Raw genomic sequence first — 24,502 nt, forward strand, 5'->3', positions numbered from 1 at the left:
TCTTACATGTAAATGGCAACATAAATGTAGATAAAGATTATTTGGTGATAAAATATGAATACATACCTTAAGCACAAGGTAAGTAAAAAATGTTTTGAATAGTCCTACTCAAATAACTAAAAATAGTGGGGGGAGATCCAAATTATTTCCCAGAAATTAATTATATACAGGCATACATGTTTCTGTATTTTTGAAAAGCATGGTGGAAAGTGGTGGAAAGATTCTAAATGCCAATGCCACAGTGTGTGCTTTCAAAAGTGGCTTGAATTCTTCACTTCAAACTGTACAAGTTTACATATGCTCAGAACTGTAGTTCTTTGAAATCAAATAATAAACTGACATGCTATAAAATTTGGATCTGTGTGTGTTCATTCCAAAATTCAGTTTGTTTAAAGAAAATTGAGATATTATACCAAGAGATTCAGCATATGATTCAGAAATTATCAAAGTCATTCTTAAAATTTCAGACTGACTAGATTTAAACAGGTGTTGTTGTATCATCATAATTTCAATTAATTAAATCAAGAAAGCTTTTTACAGCATTAATTCTGATCTTGGTAGCATTCTTAAATGTTGCATGACAAATCCCTACATAAATATTTATGCATTTCTTGAAAATAGTAACTAGGGAAGAAAATTTACAATACTTGAGATATTTAAAGGATTCAGGAAGAGTCAGTGCAATATTGGCTAAATTTTGTTATACCAAGGCAAAGGGAGGAAAATGAAAGATACAACTAACAATAACTGGTCCCTCATCAAATTTACCATCTAATTCCATAGCCTCACTAGATCCAACATATAATCACAGTGATGATAAACAGACTTTTATTTAATTGATCTTATTGATGCAAATATTCTAAGATGTACCCATAAGGACCCAAGTCTGATCTCCCCAATAGTCTCAGTCTAGCTTTGGTCATGACTAGTTTAAGACCCATTACTTTCAATGGGGTCATTTCACATACAACATCAAACCACAGCTTGATTTTTTTGTTCTTACCTTTCCCTCTCTGCCTTCTTTTGCATATTTTGCTTAATGAGTTATTTCCTGGTTTGCAGGAAACTATAGTTGGCCATCACATTCAAACTGGCAGACTATGATTTGCCAACCAGTATTGTAAATGAGGGGAGAAGGGAGTGTATGAGCAAAAGGCTTGTTCCCAAAGTGTCCAACAATGGATTGGTTTTTACATGTGAACCAATTCTTAAAGACTAACTATAGCTGGATTGAGATCCATATATTTAAATGATTGTTAAATAATTTCCCTTCTAATAAAAAACTCAGTTGGGAAATACTTGTGGATGTTTAATGACAACTAAACAGGATACCTTTAAGATACCAGTTATGATAACTCCATTGTTTTCACTAGGACCCAATGGATAAATGAGAAGGAATTTGGGATATGCACCAAATGAGGCCAGGAAAGAGGCAACAAAAGGTTCAGCTGATGATAAAACCAGGCAAAAATGAACAGACTTCCAGATATAAATTTGGCAACTGTGACACACAGAAACAAAAGCTTGAAGGAACTGAACTATGTGTTTGCTCTTATGCTCTAGTCTCTCCAGAGTTGGCTGAGACATATTACTTACTTGGCAAGGGCTGGCAGAAGGAACGATGTAAGTTACAACTCTTTATGAACAACAAAGATAATTTAGCAGGAAATGAGAAAGACAATGCTCAACTTCAGATCATCCTCATGCCAATAACAAAGAAAATATTTTAAACTAATTTTCAATAGTTTATATAGAGCCCACCAAAAATGATTTGGTTGTCTACTTCTGCTATTCTGTCTCCATGACCTGATTATTTCATCAGACATTTTAAAAATCTGCACAGAATTAAGATCCAGATTAGAATAAACTCTACTTTAAACATTTATGGTTGTTTTCAAAAGACAGATTATACTTCATTACTAGTGTAATTAGAACTCTACAGATATTGTGGGGGGCATTCCTAGAGAGGCACAGATATGAATGTACATGATTTTTTTCAGAAAGGATTTGCGAGTATACCAGGTGCTATTTTAAATACACATCTTTTTTAAAAAATCCTTATGGCTGTTCACACAGAAACTGATCAATTTTCATATGTAGACCACTGCTGAAATAATTCCATCAACACTCCCACAGAAGAAAGCAGTCTTCTTTTAATTAGCCCTAAAATAGATTTCTTTCTTGGGGGCAGAGACAGGGTGGGGGCTTGGCATTAAGGCTTGCATATAAAACATAGTACAAATGGATGCTTAGCATATTAGAGATAAATCAATGCTTGGAAATAAATTTCCTATTTTAATTTTGCCCTCTGTATTACCACCCTCTATAAATAACTTATTAGAAAGTAGGAAACAAAAACCAGCGTTTATAGGTAGTACTGTCTTTAGATGTTGTGTACGTTATTCATAACTATTGCTTTATGTGGCTTTCTGGAAAAATGTGGAAACAGAAGTGGAAAAATTAGGTACAGAGAAAGCCTTTTCACGTGCATAAATGAGTGGTTGAAAAAATTAAGTATTTGGGATTAATGCTCTCCTTTCATTCACAGAAGGCTCTTTGATCACAATAAAGGCTTCCAAGAATGGGAGGGAAAGGGGGACGATTTTTGCAACTTCCCTTTTCTTTTGCAGCCCCTGCTCCCTAATCCTTTGTGTTTGACCTTTCAATTCCTCTGTCATTTTAGGCCACAATGATATAGAACAAATCTAACTAGTTTTCCAGAGGTGTAGCCAAGTTGGTTGTTTTTGTCCTGTTGCACATTATCAAGTTACATTTATCATGGCATAATCTTTCTCTGGTCCATGAAAACTTACTACAGGATAAATTTATTCATATTTAATATGCTACAGGGCTCTTTAAGATGCTACATTCAAAGGAAAAAATCTGATTATTTGTATGGTCTTAAAAACATGTGAGGAAGTCTGGAAAATTACAGACAGTGGGGTGAGGAAAGGTAGAGATTGGTTAGTAGGGCTAATGAAAAAGGACAAGAAGCTTTCTACTCCCCTCCCCCAAAAAAACAAAGTTAATGGGCCATTGTTACAGATAATTAGGAGTTAGGGTGTAAGTCATCTTGGGAGACAATGCCAGACTGTTAGAAAAAGCATGTCTCAGCAATAGAATCTTTTTTAAAAATTAATTACTACATCTATGGAAGATCATACTAAATATATTTTATTTTCTTCAAAGGGAGAAAGTCAAAACCTGCCACTTTTATTGCTGCATGCTACAGCAATTCAACCAGAGCCCAACAGTCATGTTGGTTTTCTCTGCATAGATATAGAAGCTGAGATAAACTCAAGACTTCCCTTGAAAACAAATACTGAAGGATTTGCACCCCAACCCTCAAAACATTACTAGCAGTAAATCTGTCTTATATCAGTGGAGCTTACTAACATGCAAATAAAGGATCACAGTATTAAGTATCTATGAAGCATCAGGGAAAGAACCCCTTCCATGTTCTTTTCTCTCACTTTTTAGGCAAAGGACATGTTTTACTTGTTAAATAAGATTAATGCATTTCTTCAGTTTATTGAGACAGTGTAGTTTTCAGTTCACGTGATTACTGGTATCAAACACAACCTTATGAGAGCCCTCTTATAAGCAGTTTTATTCCTATCCATGATGGCAATGACAAAAAACAGAACTTATCTGAGATCTTCTTTAAAAAATAACTTACAAAGCAGTGATATAAACAGCATGGAACAGTTCAGGTGGGGAGAGGGAAGCAGTTTTTTTAATAGTTAAAATGTAAACATGAAAAAGATGGAATAAAAGTCCCTATTTCTTATTTCTACTTAAGATGTCATGTGATAATATTTTACAACGTCCTGCAGGTTTATATATGTATGTGCGCATATCTATGTCTCTGTAACACACACATACATACACCTATCCCTACATATACATACACAGATAACTGTTTGCAGTTCAGTCTTGGGCAGCTCTGATGTGCCACATAATTGCTGAAACCAGATCAGGACCCACTTTCTTCACAAAACTGGAAAGATGATTGGGAAAAAATGGTGGGTCCAATTGTGGCTGAGATTGTTTCTGTTAAACTGTACACAGGGATGAGTAATTTTCTTCTTTAGTAGCTCTCTGGAGAGGGCCAACTCAGTGCAGCCTTCATGAAGAGACTTGGTAATGGATCACACACTCATTGTCATGCTGGGGGAATACTGAAAAATAGGAATCCACATTTTAGCAGCAACTCATTCACCAAGCCACTAATAGTGAGGCTTCAAGGCAGGTTTCTCATGACCCCAACCATGATTTCATATTATGCACATGTGCATGCTTCTACCTTTCTAATTAACATAGATATTATCTGGAACATATAGATATTTTACCTACCGTAGAATCAGAAGCCATATAAGCAGTCTTTGATAAGACAAATGCTGTGCTACAAAGGATTATATTAAACAAAACACAACTATCAAGGTAACAAATATGTGAATGGGGGAATTCCTTAAATAAAAAGTGATGCAGTGTAACAATATACAGGTTAGCGAGACAGTATTTGTGTGAGTGAGGGCTGATGATAGGATTCAGAGTTTTGATATCCCTGTTCCCTTTATGCACAATTGGATGAACATAAATTTTATGGAAAAAGTGTTTAGCACTTCATAAAACTCTTTTTGGCACCTAGTTTTGTTTGCTTCCTTTATGGCAAGGGTAGCCAATGGGGTGCCCCCAGACATTTTGAACTACAAGTTCCATCGTCTCTGACCATGAGCCATGCTGGTGATGGTTGTTGACAGCTGCAGTCTACAACATTTGGAAGAAACGGCTATCCCTGTGATATGGCACCAATCTAGAAAGATTAGCCTTATTCATTTGGCATTATTTCAGAAATACTTTAGCTTTTGTTTAATACATAGGTACTTCATCAAGCTGGACTAGCATACATAGTTTGCAACACAATATTTACACATACCACTGGTAACTGACATCCACAATTACACTGCTAAAAAGTTAAATGAATTTAATTTCAAAGTGAACTAAAATACCACATCAAATCCACTCTTTAGTTTTAGGTAGAACCCCTATAGATGTCCTAACTCAACAAAGCCGATCACAATACTTAATGACTACACTAATAGCAATTGAGAAATCAATGTGATAGTATATCAATAGGTTAGTAAATGTTTGATAGTGATTCAGAGAAAGCCTTCAAAATATTCATTTAATTGGATTTATATTCTGCCCCTGGGTCAGATGGGCCCCTCTGGCTTTGCCCCATTTTTCTCCCCTCCCTGTTCTTTGGAGATTTCATTGTATAGCACAGGGGTGGGGAAACTTTATTTAGCCCAGGGGCCACATTCCATCATGGACAACCTCTGGGGGGCCACATGCCAATGGTGAGTGGGAGTCAGAGGCAAAAGGCAGACGAGGTCAGAGGCAAAAGGTAGGCAGGGCAAAGTGACTGCCCCTCAAAGACTCACTGAAATTTGCAATGATTAAAAAGGTAAACATAAGATCAAACTATAGAATGATTCACTAATAGGCAAAAAAACTTGCGGTTTAAGAATACAGCTATAGCCCACAGCTATTTCTATCAAACTTTAAAAAGCAGGGAAATTGGGCAGCTATAGTGAATGCACCAGGGGAGCAGGAGACCTGACCTCCTCTCTGAGATATTGTACTGCCCTACAAATTGGTCAAAATGAAAACACCATTTGGGTTGGTGTTTCACAGTCCAATCCACTTCCTGTGTAGCTTCGAAGAATTTGGTAACGTGCCTCTGAGCATATGGTGAGTGGTGGCAACACCTGCTATCTCCAAAGATAATTATATTTTTGTATGTTTGTTACTTTGCTTCTTTCCTATGTTACTAATGTTTCTACAAAGAATCAAAACTAGAAAAGTTTATTTTCCTCATTATTCATCCTAGAAATCTGTGTCAAATTTATTTTTTATTAATTTCAAAGCCTTTTTATTGGTCAATGTCATATGATGGTGAAGACAGCCTTTTGTGTGTTACGAATTGGAGGTTATGTTCTATTTCTATTTTGCGTGCATTAACAGCTGAATCTGAAACTGCAGTTTGATGTAAAATCAGACTGATTCCAATATGTTCCTACTTCAGCAATGACTCTAGCTGTTGGAAAAGAGAGGATGCATGTTTTCAGCCTGCTATGTTTAAACCACTTCATTTAAGGCAAGGCGGGCACGGTCAATTAAAAACATAGAGCACACCTAGAATTTTGCTAGAATATATCTCACCTCCCACTGTTTTATCTTGTGCAAATTGAGACACTCCTGAGTCCACTGGAGACTATTCTGCAGAAGTCAGTGCCCTTATTCCACAATTATGTTTGGAGTTTTTTTTAGTGCAAATCTTGCTCTACTTATTCACAGAAATAGAAAAAAAGAAAATGATTTCCTATAGGAAACTTCACTAAAATTGCAAAGGAGATCAGACATATTCACAGTGACCATCTGAACTATATCAACTGCCTTAATAAAGTTGCTTCCTCCCTGCTAAAACGAGATCAGCACAGCACATGTCTTCTTTCTGTTATTTGGGCTGATTGCGGGTGTTGCCACCATTCACCATATGCTCAGAGGCACGTTACCAAATTCTTCGAAGCTACACAGGAAGTGGATTGGACTGTGAAAAACCAACCCAAATGCTGTTTGCATTTTGACCAATTTGTAGGGCAGTACAATATCTCAGAGAAGAGTTCAGGTCTCCTGCTCCCCTGGTGCATTCACTATAGCTGCCCAATCTCCCTGCTTTTAAAAGTTTGATAGAAATAGCTGTGGGCTATAGGTACGTTCTTAAACAGCAAGGTTTTTTTGCGTATTAGTGAATTTCCCTGCTTTTTAATCCAGGAGATAAGAAATGGGATCCTGTGCAAGTTTCCTGAGAGTGGATTGATCATTTGCACGCTTATTGAGTTCAATGGGATTTACTCCCCTGCAATCATGCTTAGGATAGGTGAAACTAACCACAGAGGATGGGGAGGGGAGGAGGAGGAGGAGGAGGGAGGGGAGGAAATGCAGAGGGGAGGACTGGGAGGGGAGCAGGCAGGAGGGAGAGGGGTGGAGGACAGGTTTGCTCATTTGCATGCTTATCGAATTCAGTGAGATTTACGTCCGTGCAATCATGCTTAGGATAGGTAAAACTGACGGTGGGAGGGAGGGAGGGCTGGAGTGGGCAGGGGAGGAGAAGAAAGAAGAGAGGAGAGGAGGAAGGGAGAGGAGAGAGGAAGGAGGGGAAAAGCAGGTCTGATCATTTGCATGCTTATTGAGTTCAATGGGGTTTACTATGCAATCTTGGTTAGGATAGGAAAAACTGACCATGGGGGAGGAGGAGTGGGAGTGGGAAGCAGAAGGAGCGTATTGGAGGGGGGCAAAGGAAGGGAGAGGGCAGGTTTGATTATTTGCATGCTTATAGAGTTCAGTGGTATTTACTTCCGTGCAATCATGCTTAAGATAGGTAAAACTGACCATGGGGAGGAGGAAGAGGAGGAGGAGGGGAAGATTGGAAGGGATGGGGAGGGGCAAGGGGAGGGGGAGGGAAGGGGCAAGAGGGAGGGGATAGGAGGGAGGTTTGATAATTTGCATACTTTTTGAGTTCAACGGGATTTATTTCTGTGCGATCATGTTTGAAAATGGAAATGGACTGCCTTCAAGTCGATCCCAACCTATGGCGACCCTTTGAATAGAGTTTTCATGGTAAACGGTATTCAGAGGTGGTTTCACCATTGCCTTCCTCTGAGGCTGAGAGGCAGTGACTGGCCGAAGGTCACCCAGGCAGCTTCATGGCTGTGTGGGGATTCGAACCCTGGTCTCCCAGGTCCTAGTCCAACACTGACCCAAGGAAGGGGAGGGAAGGGGCAGAGAGGGGAGGGGGAGGAGATTGGGTGGATGAGCACTGGGCAGAAGGGAAGCCCCTTTCCTTTCCAAAAGGAAAACATTGTGAACAGTATCATTGTTTTGAGTGTTTCCCCCACCTTTTTATTCTATAGCAGGCACATGTAGCCTCCCACCCAAATTTAAACCAAAGCTTTCCCAGGCCACATCCACACCAGGTCTTTATTTCACTTTAGACAGTCATGGCTTCTCCCAAAGAATCCTGGGAAGTGTAGTTTGTGAAGGGTGCTGAGAATTGCTAGGAGATGCCCTGCTCCCCTCATAGACCTTCAATCAGAATGGCTGACTGTTAAACCAGTCTGGCCGCTGGAGCGCTCTCAGTGGAACAGGAGTCTCCTCTCAGCACCCTTTACAAACTACACTTCCCAGGATTCTCTGAGGGAAGCCATGACTGTCTCAAATGAAATCAAAGTCTGGTGTGGGTGTGGCCCCCTGATTAGCCAAGCCCAGCAGCTGTGAGGTTTTTAGAATTCTGACAGTTGGTTCTTACTGAGCATGCCCCATGTTATCATAGGCTGCCAGCCAAAAGTTATTAAATTAATTAAAAATCAGTCAGGCATTTTTTTAACTTTTAAACTGCAGAAGATGAAGGTCAGAGTATGGGGCAAGGTCATTAATAGGATTACAGGTACTCTGTGAATATGGCTGATTTTTAATGAATTTCAACAGATTATGAGAACTCTCAGAGAAAAAAGTTCAAAAGGTCTCTGGGTTTTTTTCTCTCTTTTTAGACTTTGAACTCTTTATTCTCTCTGACTGTTTTGTGTATCGCCATGAAAATTTAGAGTGTTGTTAAGCAAGCATTTCTGAGTTCAGAACTATATGTTTTGTAAGGTTTTGTTTTGAAATGAGCTTATGGAAAGCATCAGAATGAAACGGGGGTATTTTCAATTTAACATTGCGGAATGTGAAAAATCCATGCTGGCTATAGTATACAGCCACTCTTGTGGCTGTATAATTTAAAAATTCACATTAAAAAAGCTGCCAGTCTTTTCCACCTCAGTTTAACTTGCAGCTAATTATGTGGTGGGACTAAGATCCTTAAAAACTGCCAAGTGGAAAATCAGTAGGTATCAGTATCAAGACAACTCATAATAGTAGGTTAAAACAATGAATCCGATATAATGACTTCAACATACCTATTCATTCAGCTCCCCACAACCCATTTTTAAAACTGATTCCATTCAATTTCTAAGTGAATCATGCTGAATTACGAGGTAAAGACTATTACAGAGATTTTAATATTATGGGATTAAATTTAAAAGGGCTGCATCCAATAGTGCAGCTCAGCTCATGTTAAGGCTTCTGTCAGTGGAATGGGGAGGGCAACAATCCCCCCTGCAGCCCTCTCCCTCAAGATGCTCTGAAAGGTCCCTCAATCCTCCAGAGCAGATTTAGGGAAGGTGAGGGAGCTGCAGTGGGGAAGGGGAATCACCAAAAATTGTTTCCCTCCCCTTTCATCTAATGGAAACCTTACCATAAAATGAGTGGCACCACTGGATACAACCTAGATTTTTTATTTATCAGGCCAGTTTTATTCATTTTTTTAATTAAGAACATATGAAGAACCTGCTAGATCACTTAATTCTAGTCCAGCATCCTGTTCTCACAGTGGCCAACCCGCAACCAGGACCTGAGTCCAAGAGCACTCTCCCCACCTGCGGTTTCCAGCTACTTGTAATTGGAAACATACTGCCTCTGCCTATGGTGGCAGAGCATAGCCATCATAGCTACTAGCCACTTACTATAAAAAAAGCTTTTATACAGATATTTTTCTCACTGTTTATACAAGTGGCATATTTGTTGCAAATATTAAATAGCACAGTTCTGGGAATATGAAACTTTGCTTGTATTAGGATAAATTTGGGTCTCTTGATTCAAACAAAGTAGTAAGTAGATCAAATTCAGTAAGTGGTTCCCATTGTTGGTTCCAACACCCTTTAATTCCAATTGGAGCAAAACAGTTAATAGAATTACTGGTGGGTGAGCATGACTGAAAAAATTATATTTTTTCCACAGAATTAATTACGAATTAGAAATCTAATTTTGAATGAAGTTTGAGCATATTTTGAAGACTCATAAAAAAAACAGAACTTCAGTATAATGGTTATTTGTGAATGAACATTAGAGGGCATTATTGATTGACAGATTGATATCCCACTCTTGTTCCCAGTAGGAGCACAGGGTGGCAAACAAAAGAACTAAAAACACCTTAAAACATCATAAAAACAGACATTAAAATATATTAAAATTAAAACAAGACATCTTTAAAAACATTTTTTTAAAAAAGCTTTAAAAACATTTTTTAAAAAAGGTTTAAAAACATATTAAAAAGCAATTCCCCCTGCAGCCCTCTCACTCAAGATGCTCTGGAAGGCCCCTCAGTCCTCCAGAGCACATTTGGGGAAGATGAGGGGCTGCAATGACCTAAATTGGCTAACACAAAAGTGTTCAAAAAATGTTTTTCATTCAGCCATCTGGGAACTACTTTTTCTCAGTGGATTTACGTTGCCAATAACCCTACTGTCTGTTGGCTACAAGTTATATGCAAAATGTCTTGCAGTTTATTGTTGGGATGCATTTCAACAAATGGGTCTAAATCCAGTTTATATACTCTGCTAGTTCAAGAATTTGGGGAAAAAACTGACTCATGTATAAGCATATAAAAACAATTTTGTTTTTCAGGTGTAGCCTATGGATAAAATTGTTTATGGATTTTATGTACGTTTCTGCTTATTAGACACTATTTACTGCATAATATTTGCTGGTAAGGTAATTAGCCACATCTCAGTTGAGTTAATGTTTCTTAGATAAAGCATTATGCATCCACAGTTGCCTATTAGTATTACTATTAATTATTTAATTTTATTCAGTAAATTAGTATACCACTTACTCAGAAAGAATTTTCTGTAAGCAGTGAACAATAAAATCACACAAGACAATGTAAAATTCAGAACATTATAAACAATTTAGCAGTCAAATAAACTAATGATGCAGAAGTATTTATGGTTCTTTGCAGATGTGTACCTTGTTTTCTCTCCACACATAGTAGATAGAGAGCAAATGTATATTTAAAATAAATGACAATGGCATATGTTTTCATGGGGAAAAAGTGTTGCTTAGTATAGTGGCAACACTGGTGAAAAAACAGCACAGAACACTCACAGTATGTACAAAAATAGCACATACAACAAGGTTACAGTTCATGTTTTATTGTCTCAAGGGAAGCTTATTTTAATTTGCAACAAAAAGGAACAGGAAGAAACATGAAAAAACTAATTATCATAGCCTATCACTATGGTATCCCATCTATGTATTACTATTTAATAATTAGGTCCAAAGGAAAATACGCACACACCATTGTGTTTTTAATTAGAACTTTTTTGTTATTGTAAACTGCTTTGAGAGAAAGGTTTGCTGAAAAGTGGGATAAAAATGGAAGAGAGAAAATAAAGTGTTATTACAGTTAATTCTGTTCTTACATTATATTTATATTCCACCTTTCTCCCTTACAACTCCAAGCAGTCTACACATGGTGTCCAGGTCTGCTCATCTTGAATAAGGTTACTTAGTGATATCCTTGGCCTATAGGTTGCAAATCTTTACACTTCCAATACAGTGTATAAAGTAGTTTTCAGAATTGTTTGTCGCCACTATCAGAAAGAATCTGTTTGTTCTGAAATATTGTTGTTTGATACTTTGCAAATACCCCAGAGCTTGAAAATTTAGCAGATGCTTGGTGGCACTATTTCCTATTCTTCTGCTGATAACAGGATATAAAACAAGTCCACATAGACTTTTCTGCACATTCAGTTCTGTTCAATAAATTTTGTGTACAAATCCACAAAAATGTTGAAGAAACATCATGTATCTGTTTGAGGACAGCCATTCCAGTTTTATAACATTTTCTGCAAAATTGTCAACAAGGAAATCTCTGCTTCTGGAAAGAAGTAAGTCAAGAACAGCTGATTTGTCAGACTCGCCCACAGTTCAAGAATGCATGAAACTGTGAAACAAGTAAAGATCCTCTTAGATCTTTTAGAACTTTTTAGTTCTCTAGTTTTGGCACAGAGCTTCAGTGCATATTTGCAGAAAACACTACTTGTGTTCTGATTTCATCACTGGATGTTTTAAGCTTATGTTTTTGATGGGAGAAAGTATGAGTAGCAGAGAGCAGTTGCCCCTTTAATACATATCAGTGTAATTTCACCTCTTCATTCAGCAGGTGGTCAATAATTTGTAAACAGGATGAAACGTACCATTGTATTTACTGCAAACCATCTTGGGACTCATTGAGGGGATTTATGATGCTTTCAGTAGTGGACAAGATGTGCACTATGGCCTCCTCATCTTTTTGAATTAACATGCTCACAAAATCTTTCAGGCATTTGAAATAAAGCCATTTCCTCTTATTGGCTTGTCACAGCGATTCCCTCTTGTTGAAACAAAACTGAAGTTTATTACAGGCAAGACAGAAGTTGTCCTGGTCAGGTGGAAGGCAGATAAGGGAATAGGGCAGGAATAAGGAACCTGTGGCTCTCCAGATGTTGCTGGACTCCAACTCCCATCATCCCTAGCCAGCATGGCCAATGGACAAGAATGATGGGAGTTGTAATTTAAAAACAGCTGGAGGGCCACAGGTTCCCCACATCTGCCCTATTTCCTGGATCTGCCTTCTGACTGACCAGGATCATCTCTGTCTTGCCTAGATTAAATTTGTTTGCCCTTATCCAATTAATTACTGACATCAGACACTGATTTAGAATGTGAAGAGCTTCCTTGGATTTGGTTGGAAAGGGGAAAGAGTTGGGTGTTATTAGCATATTAGTGACACCAAACCCCCAAAAGATGAATAACCTTCCAACAGTTTCATGTCGATGTTAAATAAAAAGGGAACACTGCAGAACCTTGATATTTTGAGCTACAATTCCCATTAGACACTGCCAGCATGGCCTTGCATCTGCAAAACATCTGGAAAGCACCAGGTTGGCAAAATCTGCCATAGGGCCATGGCGAAGGTATAGAACAGGAGTACCTCAGCACCACCTTCTGAAACCATACCTTCAGAGAGGAATAAATCCCAGCCTGATGGTCCAGAAGATTACCATGGTCTCTATGAACTTAAGAGCAGCCCTGCTTGGTCAGGCCGAAAGGTAATCTAGACCAACATCCTGTTCTCACAGTGGCCAGCGCCCAGCCCATGGAAAGCCCGCAAGCAGAATCTGAGCACAACAGGACTCTCTCTTCCTGCACTTCCCAGCAACTGGCTATTCAAAGTTACAATGCCTCAGACAGTGTAGGCAGAACAGAGCCATCGTGGCCATAAGCCATTGATAGCAGTATGTTCCATGAATTTGTCTTATCCTCCTTTAAAGCCATTCAAACTGGTGGCCATCGCTACCTCTTGTGGAAGCAAATTCCACAGTTTAACTGCATGCTGTGTGGGGGGAAAAGTACTTCCTTTTATCTTTCCTGAATCTTCCAACATTCAGCTTCATTGGATGTTCCCTAGTTCTAGTATTATGAAAGATGGGGAAAAACATCTCTTTCTCCACTTTCTCCACACCATGTACCACTTTTATTGAAGATCCAGCAGAATCAACAGGGACACACTCTCATGTCTAGTTCTCAGCAGATCACCAAGGTGACCAAAGCAGTCTCCATCCCATAAGCAAGTCTGAAGCAAATTTAAAAGGTATCTAGATAATATACTTCAGCCAGGAACACTTGGAGCAGAGATGCCACCATACACGTGAGCAATATGCCCAAGAACGAGAGGTTAGAGACTGGCTGGAAATTACTTAAACAATTATCCTAGCACAGTACCTAACAGTAGGCTAATTTTTGGCGTGTGTGTCTGTGTGTGTGCATAATATGCACTAGGTAGGCCTATATTCTAAGCTTCATAAAACCATTTTATCTGTAAACAAAATCTGAAATACAATCTTTTTCACACACTATATACACTTTTCATGTTCTAGGCTGTCTCTTTTGCATGATGGTTCCATAACTATTTTTTGAAGATGTTTTGTTTTAATGTGTTTTAAAGTTTGTTTTTATGATGTTTTAATGGCTTTGGTGCTTTGCCGCCCTGGTGTTTGCCACCCTGGGCTCCTGCTGGGAGGAAGGGCGGGATATAAATCAAATAATAATAATAACAACAACAACTATTTCAGTGTTTTATGGATCTAGTTATTTTTAGCTGTCATGATCCCAAATAAAATTAGCTAAAGTATGTGAAGGTCATTGTCCAAAATACCTAAGTAGACAGATTGCAAAAATCAGTTTTACATATTTTATTTAAAAGCATCCCAGCAATAAACTGCAGGAAAGTTTGCAAAAAGCATTTAGCTCAAGGACAGTAGGGCTACTGGATACCCCGATGATGAAATGAAACAAGAATCTCATGCAATGGCCTAAAAAGTCTCTAGGAAATAACTGGCATCTTAAAGAAAAATGTCCTAATAGCCACACTCTGAATTCTCTTCTGAAAGACACCTGTTGTGTTCTATGTTCAAATTTGTTTGACAGCCACAATTATAAGCTTTCTAAAAGATTGAAAATATAAATATTTGCAAGTTGTTAAGCAGCAACCAAAATCAAAATACAATACTTACACTTTCACTCTGAAAAGGGTTTAGAAAGTTTCCACCCATTTCACCATCATCTCGAGGGGTCCCAGGCTGATTGCTCATGCTCATATTACTGGGAGAGTTCTATTTGAAGAACAAAACAGGAGAGCCAATATTGCATGTGTGAATTCATGTGTGTTGCATAACAGCCTTTAATATGTAAATCTTAGAAATCCAAGGATGAAAATATAAATCCCACCAGTATTACAGCATTGCATTCTTGCCTCAGTTCTCAAGGGTGATATCTTGTCCTATATTCACCCGAACAGATATGGTTTCTCTACCATGCACACACATGCATACTCTCCACATTGCACCATCAGTAGACAGCTGGTGCTATGAGCCCTGACGAAATTGATCATCAGGGCTAGCACCAGACTGCAGCGGGCCCTTGGGCACCAGACTGCAGCAGGTCCTCAAAGATGGCGGCAATATGCCCCCACTGCCATCTTGGGTGATGGCAAGCATGTGCGCACAGCATACTGATACAGCAACGCAGAAAGTGGTGCAGCCAGGCCACGTCAGTGGAGGGGCTGTGTGTTGCCTGGGAGGTGGCTCCCACTCTGTGTCCCAATGCTAGCACGGATCACAAAGTGGGAGCTTCAGTCACAGAGGCCCTCAGCCAGTGCCCAACCTGGTTGCCTGCTGATAATCTATTTGATTGTCAGGACTGGTGACAGAGGGTGGTATCCAGTGCTAATTCTACTGAGAGTAGACCCACTGTAGTTAATCAATATGAATAACTTAGGTTCATTAATTTTATTGGATCAGTTCTTTAAGTGCAATGGGGAATTTTCCGGCAGCTCAGGAGTTCAGGTGAACCAGCAACACCTCAGCCAGCTCTGTGCACTTTCTTGAGAGGGCTCTGGCTGGTGTTTGGGACAGGGATAAAGGAGGCACCTTTCCTATAGCAGCAGCAATATTGACAGTGACAAGAAGAGGCTGTAACATCTGAGGTGGGCTGACAGACTGCTTTTTAAAATTATGTTTTTTTAATGTTTCCACATGTGAGAAAAATAGAACAGAAAGCACCATGAACAAGACAATAAATAATACAACAAAAAATTGGTGTCTTAGCATCCCATATAATAAACAGAAGATTATCTTGTAGAAGGAGCAGTGAATAGCTGACAGCCAATGAAGAAAGCCTCTCCAAAATTGTTCATGAGTTGCCAGTGGCTTTTGGCTGTTGTTCAATTCATTTACAAATGAAAAGAAGGGGAACCACATTTCTTTAAAAGACCAGGGTGTGGAGTGGGTCCTGGCACCCCTTACAGAGTCAGTCAGTTTTTCCAGCAAAGCCAGGGACTTTGCTGTTCTACTCTTTACTTATTTCGGTACTCTTTGGTTCATTTGATGGCTTACATGCAATTTGAGAATGGCATCTGGGTGCAACAATCCCAGCGACTACATGGAAGGAATTGTGGGCACAACCTGCTTTTAAGATCGCTTCAGCAATGGTAAAGGCCACTTTTAACATGGTACACACAGATGGCACTTAATGCCAACCAGACTGAGCTATATGAATCCCTCCATGTCTTTCAGCTGCTGGAGGGGATGTGGACTGAGTACCCTTATGCATATGTGGTGGGAATGCCATTTTAGGACACTGTTTTTGATATTCTTTCAGAGATCATGTATCAGGTGGTCCCCAAGTCCCCTGCCTTGGCTGCTGTCTTTGCAATTGGGACAGACTGTTTTCTTGTATTGGAATGTTTATTATATTTGGCATTAATTGATACATTTTAATTGATTGATTGTTTGATGAAGACTTTAAATTTTATGTTTTGACATGATTCAAAATTTAGTTGTTTTGATGTAGCAATTTGCATTTTTGTTCTGTTGTGAGCCACTTTGAGCATATTTATATGGAAAAGCAGTATAGAAATTTAAATAATATACAAATAAATAAACCCTGAGTAAGACTTAGTTGAATACAACCCTGAGACCATGCAGCCCTTTGTCCAAGAAATGAATATCACTTTCTGAGCTGACATATAACATCTGCACACACTATAATTCAAGAAGTGAGAAGGCCTGAATATTTTCTGCAATATGAAATTAATTTGACATTTTTCTTAGGTTTAAAATGGCAGTACTCAAGCCTCTGACTACGAATCAAGAGCTTCTACCGCTTGGTCTATTATAAAGCAGAACAGAGGACTGGTGCAGATACAATAATCCTTGTTCATTACCCATGTCTAAAGGAGAGTGCCTATCATACCGGAATTTCCCACACTGGACTTGAACAAGTGTTAGAATCAGCATAAAAGGTAACAATAGGTAAGCATGGGTTTCAAATCATTAGTTAAAAGTAAACCCTGGCTAGCATCAACTATGGTTCAGTCGGAAAGGGAGAGACAAATAGCAATTAACTTTTGAACTGGTGTGTGCATGCACTAAGACATGAATACCATGTAACCCTGCCTTATTTTTGCAATGGAGACCTGTGTCTACGTTTCTTGTATGGAAGACAGGCCCAAAATAAGCAATGACAGTAAGATATTTTGACCATGGATAGGGTCTCTTTTCACATCCTCTTGCTTGTGCGGTGTCATGGCAATAGCAGCAACAATGTGCACAGAGAGACATCTCCCCACCTCTGTGCTTTACAGTGTGCCACCCAAACTGTTACCTTTTCTGTGAGATGAGCCCTAAGGGACATTTGCAGTTTACCATGCCAGGATATTATAGAAGAGGCACAGAGAGACCTTTTGGATTAGAGGATCAATTTTGTTTTGTTACTAGAACCCTGAAGTTGACTAACCAGAGATTAATCCACTAGGGCTACTAGCCATAGCTCTCCCAATTAGAATGCCAAGCAATTTTTTAAAAATCCCCCCTCCAAAAAATTTCAAAGCTATACACTCTTTCCTGTTTCACACAAATTTTGTAATTTCTTAAATTTATATAGGCTTGTGAAGGCATTTTTTCAATCTCCTGTTCAATTGCCAATCCATGTGTTGTTCTCTGGCCAGCTCTCTGCACCACTCAGCCAATCATAATCCAAAAGTGTAGCTATGGCTAAGAGGACCCTTCCAGAACTGCTTGCTTGTAGGCCCTACTAGGAAGGCTTCTACTCTATTTGTTATTATGAGGCTTATCCAGAACAGCCAGTATAGCAGATTTGGGAGGAGTCAGTCCTGCTTTAAGAACAGCTCTATGTGGTAGCACTAACCTAGTTCTGAGCATGCTCAAAGTTGTTTTCCTGAAGGCAAGATCTCTTCATAGGTAACTTGAGAAGCAACAGAGAATGTTTCCCACTTCGAGGAGCCTTTTTTTGTTTAGTTTAGGATTTTGCATGTATTTTTGTGAACTGGGAGGAGGAATAGTAGATGGCTTGTGTATGTGTTGCAACAAACTCTGCATGACCCATTTTCCTGCACTCAGTCATTAAAAGCTGGGTGGAGCAGAGTAGGCTGATCTAAGCCACTTGCAATTCCAGAAAAGGTGTATGGATCTGCTTCCAACAAGCCTCTCCCTAAGCTTAAGTTCAGAATATCTTGAATGCAGAGCAAAATGCACGATGCTATGATTTTCAGCTTGCTTTTTAACAAGTTTTGCTAGTAATTTCTAAAAAGAAAAGTTTGGAGTGTATGCCTATCTGGATATGATCACAAACCTATCTTCCTATTCTTAAAACATAACAGAGGTTGATTATGATTATTCTGGTGTGATGTACTTTGCATAGGAACAGAGGTTATTACCTCATATTTTCAGGACTGAGTCAGTTAACTACTGAAGCACATGAACTATACATCTGGGATGACCTGTATATATAGGTACAAATCTACATCTGAATTACTACAAATCAAGGATTCTAACCACTTAGCATAAAAAAAGGGGAGGGAACTCTTTTGTTGTTTCTATTTTAAAATAATTGAGAGAAATAAATTAGGAATTAGAAACCCTTTGCAATCTATTGCAGTCTACCAGTAGATCCTGAGCTACCTTCTGCCCACCCTGCTGTAGAGTCTCCCTGGAGTGTCTCTTGTATGAGGAAAGAGGCTGACCAAGGGAACAATTAGTAGAGGCAATGGGGCTCACTGAACAAACTGCTTTTGGAATGGCATAATTTCATAAATAGCTTGTGAGGTGGCATGTTCATGGTGGTAATACTTGTAGCATCAAGATGATAAGCAAAAAACCCAACCCTTTTTGAATGTGACAGGCCCTCAGACATACCTAAAGCTGTCTGGATTGTGATATTTGCGTCATCAGCCCTACATACATACAGTTTAGCCAATTACGTTATGATACATTGACCACAAATAGGATAAGGAATTAGAACCCGTCATTACATTCAGAAAAATCAATAAACAAAAACCCTTTAACAGACCATACGAAGTATCAAGATTTCATTTTATCCTCCAATAAATAGTTTGGTCTGCACAATGCTCTAAGTGTTAATAATCCAATAGTGAATACTTCATTTTAAACAAGATTTTTTTTAAAGAAGTGTTTAATCTCCATAATAAATTTGCTAGAGAAAAATAGAGTGCTAAAAATTAAATGTATACTTACTTTGGAGATACTGTCCATGTCTCCTGAGCCTTAAATTAAGATGAACAGTCAAATTAGTTTTTAATTTCATCCATTTGAGTCTTTTCCAAATATAAATACCTTTCATTTTGCCACAACTATGAGCTTAAGAGTCTAATTCTCTTCTATTCATGAGCCTTCAGATTACTGTCTGAAGAGTGGAATCAATTTTTTAAAAATTGTCTTGTATGTGCCATGGCAGGAGAACTTTGTTCTCTAGATACATGGGATACAAATTTTAGAAAGAATAAAAATAAGGTACCAATTATTCTCCAATCATAGTATATCATTTAATTTTCACATAGAGGATTCTTCCTGGATACAAGGATATAAAAATAAAAATAAATAAAAATTGTAGCCTATGCGGTCACAGAAAACGCAGGGAAAATATGCTTTATGTACAGTACCACCAGAGTTCTTTTCTAGGGGAGAGATAAAGAGGGGGACTTGGTAGTTGTTATTGAAGTTTGCACTCAAACAGTGTCGTTTCAAATAGTACTGTTCATTAAATGAAGGCAAAATGAAGAGTGATTTTAAATAAAAAATGCATAGTGTAATTTTATTGCTTTTATCATTGTAGGCAGTCTAAATAATTAAAATAAATCAATAACTGTGCTTGGCTATAGCTGTCCGTGACAACATGTGGACTAACATGTTCTGCAGAAAATATCCAACCTTGACCAGAATGCTTCAGGTTTTTCAATCTTAAAATTAAGATTATTAACACCTTCATTTGAAAAACATGCACTCATGTCAGCCTTCAGGATGGATATTATTGAACCTATTCTGATGGGTCAGGGACCAGGACCAGGGAAAGTAAAGTAGTAAGGAGGATGTAGGCTACCTCCAGCTCAAACCCTGGTGCCCAATTAATAATCTAAATCCCCCCCTTGCAAATCTAAATCCTGCTGTCTACTCCAAGTATTGCTTAGTTGAATATATAATCCATTATATTTCCTTTTTAAAATCTATTTGTTATCAGTGCTTTTTGCCTTTTAGTTAAGATCTACTTCGTAAGAGTATATGCTTTTTTGAGCTGTTGTGCTTCCTCAGAACAAGCAGTGTGCTATTTTTCTGCATTCTGACTGACTTCTGCAAACTGACGTCCAACACATGCCACCACTAGCAGAGTGGTTATTATTTTTCCATCCTTGCTCATGGGAAATGAGCAGAAGTCACAGTTGTTTAACCATCTATTGTTGTAGCATCTCTGTGTGAAACTAGTTCAATTTCTTTGGATGTGCAGGAGGAAGAAGTGGCCACGTTGGTGCACACACCTCTCCAGCTGTAAAAGAGCAAAAGCTCTTTCCCTCAGCTTAAACAGACCTTCCCACTTCTACCTGATTTGTTCAGTATTTTGTTCTTGTATCTCAATCCTCAGTTGTTGTTTTTACTTTATTTTAGCCTGAAGCATAAATTATGCTTGATTCTTCCAATGTTATTAATGATCATGGTTCCAAAGGCAATGTAAAGTCAATGCATTTAAAGAGAGAAATTTTCTGACAAGTTACAGACTTCACTCTTGTCAAGAAATCTTACTCCAGAACCCTAGGATTTTGGGGTTTTCCATCCCTGCAGTTTTATTTTAACTGTTTTAGGAAACACAACTTAATTTATAAAGCTGAATAGGGGGCTAAGTACACAACAGCTATTTTGTATGTCCCTCAGTTTTTTTCTAGAAACCTGAGAATTCTGGTTTAGAAATCAGGTCCCTTGGGTACAGAGGAAAATTTGAAAATATGATGGAAATAATAAGAACAAGGCACTTTGAAACAAATTCCCAGCTCAGGATAAAGAAGACAAGAAAAAGTATTCTTACCTAATGATCCATTCATATGATGTGAATCCATTCCACCTAATCCACCCATAGGGCCATCAGACCCCGGTCCCATTGGAAACTGCAGAAAGTTAGAATACATCACGTAACATGCTAGCAAGTAATTTGCATGAAGGAGTAAGAATATGGTAAAGAAAAAACTGCACAATAGGAATCAGAATATGAATAACAATCTTGTTTCTGATTATTATTGATTATATATTAAACAGTAAAAATAATTATCTCGGGAAATGGCTAGGAAAAGAACTAGGAAATTACCTAAACAGCTGCAGATACTCACATAAGCAATATTTATGTTATAATTGTATTACAGCATAGGCTTGAGGCAGCCACTGTAAACACTTCTATATCAGTGGAAATTTAGCGCAGCAGTATTGGTTATGCATATCAGTCACGTTCTTCCACATAAATGGAGATGAGAAGAAAAATATACAAGGAAAAAACATTTTATATATTAATGCTTAAGCTTCACAATTTAAATATATGTATATATTTCTGATATTTACATTAGGTCTGTTGGGTCCAGGAGGAACTGCATTCATTAAAGTGTACATATTGTCTCCAGAATTGGTTGAATCTGAAATAAAAATATATTTAGGAGGTCAAGTATTTTCAATTGAAAACAATGAATAAACAGTTAATCCACAACATGCTCACAGTCCCAACAATACAACAGAAGAACACATTTCATAACCACTTTAAAATTGGCCTTATACATTATTGTTAACATCAACTGTAATGTATTTTGTTCATATTCTTCATTGCTATTTTAGAACCTGGATATTGTGAGACAGGATGTTTTAATTGAATTGCAATTTGGTATTTTAACTATGTATGCATTTTATAATTGATTTTATGTTGCAAATCACCCAGAAACCATTGTGGCATATAGGCAGTATATAAATACATTTTAAAAAATGCAAGACAAGGGCAAGAAAGTAAGGAAGAAAGTCAAACTTGATTGTTTGAAAAATGCAAAAATGAAGCCTTCTCATTTTTGTTTGATAAACTCTCAACGTATTTAGTCAACACCACCCTTAATTTGGTGCAAAAATTAGAAATCAAACAAATAGCACCCACCTACCCCAGTAGCAGCAGAGGGTGAAGAAGTTCATACCATCTACCAGGTACAGAGTGAGCAGTGCACTTTAAGATCTATTGCCTGCTATCTCTACCTGTGATACCCTTGCAGGGTAGTTTGGCTCTGCAAGATAGTTTGGCTTCCTAGAGGGGCCAGCCAGACCAGCCTTTACTAGCAGCTCCACAGGGACTTATAAGCTGTTTTGGGGGGTGGGCCAGCAACACCAAAGGGAACACCAAAGGGGATTTTGCCTTTGGGAGAACCTTCAGGAGCCACTTGAGTGAGCGTGCTACCCCCTTGTGTGTCTGATTCCTGTGTGAGAGCCAGGAACAACCGGGAGGGTGCCTATATGCCTAATCCAGCCTCTTGGTGAGAGAAGGAGTGCTGGGGAATGGTAACCTGGTGAGAGCATGGAAACTATTCATGGGCATACTTGCAGGAGGCTTGATGAGTTGTTAATGTGATATTGGACTCTCTTGCTTGAGGACTGAGCAGTTCCCTTGGGAAAGAGGGAAATATCAGTAACAGCATCATGTGCCTGGGACAGAAGGAGCAGGTGGGGGAGGTTCAGGGGGCTTCTGCTATCACCAGGGTCCTGGGGATGGGGAAGCAGGCGATGGGGAGGCAGGCAATGGGGAGGTAGGCAATGTTATCATAAAAGAGTGGGGAGTAGACATTTGACGCCTGTTGTCCCTGCTCAGCCTCCCCCATCAAAGCCTTGTGTTGCCATGTTGACCTGCCCTCCCACCTAGGGGTGCTGGTAATTAATACTAGATCAGTACACAATAAAATATATCTCATCCATGATTTGATTGTGGATGAGGTAGCTGATCTTGTGTGTATTATGGAGACCTGGGTGAGTGAGCTGGGAGGTCCTGAGCAAACCCAGCATTTCCCACCCAGGTATTCAATGCAGCATCAGTCAAGGTCAGAGGGACAGGGAGTGGGAGTGATTAACAAAAAAATACTGCCATTCTCAACAGGAAGCCAGTTCATCTGGGAGCTGGTGTGAAAGTTTGTATTTGGTTTGGGGAGGCAGAGACAGCACAGGAATCTTGTTGGTGTACCGTCCCACCGCCCCCAATTGGTAAACTTTATTGGGAAAGAGACAGGGCAATGCGGCTCTCTTGGTTCTCCTTGATGTCTCAGCAGCTTTTGACACCACTGACCATGGTGTCTTCCTGCAACAACTGAAGAAGGTTAAAGATACTGTATTGCAACAGTTCTGCTCCTACCTGCAGAGCTGCTACCAGAAAGCAGTACTAGGAGATTGTTGGTCGCCTCCATGGCTTTTGGGCTGTAGGGTCCCACAAGGGTCCATGCTGTCTCCTATGCTATTTAATATCTATAAGAAACCTTTGGGAGCTGTCATCTGGGGATTTGGAGCATGGTGTCATCAGTATGCTGATGACACTTAGCTCTCTCTCTCCATCCATCTGAATCAGGCTGTGAAAATATTGAACAGGTGTCTGGAGGCAGTGATGGGCAGGATGGGGCCCAACAAACTAAGGCTGAATCCTGATAAGACACAAGTGCCATGGGTGCATGGTTCCTGTGCATGGAAATTAGGTTTACAACCTGTTCTAGGAGGAGTTGTACTCCCCCTGAAGGAATAAGTTCATAGTGGGAGTATTTCTGGATTCCAACTTGTCACTAGAGTCTCAAATGGCTTCAGTGGCCTGGAGTACTTATGCCCAGCTAAGGCTGATTCATCAGCTACAGCCATTCCTGGATCGGGATAGCCTGTCTTCAGTTACCCATGCAACTTCTGGTAACTTCCTGTTTGGACTACTGCAATGAGCTGTATGTGGGGCTGCCCTTGAAGATGGTCCAGAGGCTGCTGCTAGTGCAGAATGCAGCTGCTAGATTGGTAAGTGGGGCGGCCTGATGAGACCATGTCACTGGTCCTGAAAGCGCTGCATTATCTGCCAGTGAGCTACTGGGCCCAATTCAAGGTGTTAGCCTTCTCAGTAGTGACTCCCAAATTATGGAATGATCTCCCTGATGAGGTGTGCCTGGTGCCAACACTGTTATCTTTTTGGCACCAGGTCAAGACTTTCCTCTTCTCCCAGGCGTTTTAGCATGTGTTTTTAAATTGCTTTTTAAGAATGTGTTTTTAAATTTGTTTATTTGTTTTTAATGTTTTTAATTGTTGTAAACCGCCCAGAGAGCTTTGGCTATGGGGCGGTATACAAATGCAATAAATAAATAAATAAGCATATAAAGCCCTAAATGGCTTTGAACCCAAGTATCTAAAACAGCAGCTTTCACAGTATCAACCATCTCGAGACCCTACAATCAGCAGGCAAGGCCTTGTTAGTGCTGCTGCTGCCGCCATTACCAAGCACTGCTGTTTGGTGCTGACCCATGACAAGGCCTTTTCAGTGGTGGCTGCCTCTTTGTGGAATACTGTCCCCAGTGAGGAGCATCTGTCTTCATCACCATTAACTTTCAGGAGGAATTTGAAAACATTCCTGTTTACCCAGGCATTTGATAGCCAAAGAGGACTGTTCCTGGCACCCTGAA

The 24,502-nt window shown here is 39.2% G+C and overlaps 1 protein-coding gene across 11 annotated transcripts in view; it reads right to left on the reverse strand.

Moving 5' to 3' along the window:
* Positions 1-2,133: 2,133 nt before the first annotated feature.
* The window catches only part of SSBP2 (single stranded DNA binding protein 2), a 258,532-nt gene continuing 236,163 nt past the window's right edge, over positions 2,134-24,502 (reverse strand). For all 11 annotated transcript variants that reach the window (XM_061621824.1, XM_061621832.1, XM_061621791.1 and 8 more), the window contains 5 exons: positions 21,402-21,472; positions 20,878-20,956; positions 19,041-19,069; positions 14,502-14,600; positions 2,134-4,181 (listed from right to left, as the gene is read on the reverse strand). In XM_061621824.1, the coding sequence (XP_061477808.1) occupies positions 4,152-4,181; positions 14,502-14,600; positions 19,041-19,069; positions 20,878-20,956; positions 21,402-21,472 (308 nt within the window). In that variant the 3' untranslated portion in view covers positions 2,134-4,151. The remainder of the gene's footprint in view (positions 4,182-14,501; positions 14,601-19,040; positions 19,070-20,877; positions 20,957-21,401; positions 21,473-24,502) is intronic.

The sequence above is a fragment of the Rhineura floridana genome, chromosome 1 (assembly GCF_030035675.1).
Source record: "Rhineura floridana isolate rRhiFlo1 chromosome 1, rRhiFlo1.hap2, whole genome shotgun sequence".
In the NCBI taxonomy this organism is placed as follows: domain Eukaryota; kingdom Metazoa; phylum Chordata; class Lepidosauria; order Squamata; family Rhineuridae; genus Rhineura; species Rhineura floridana.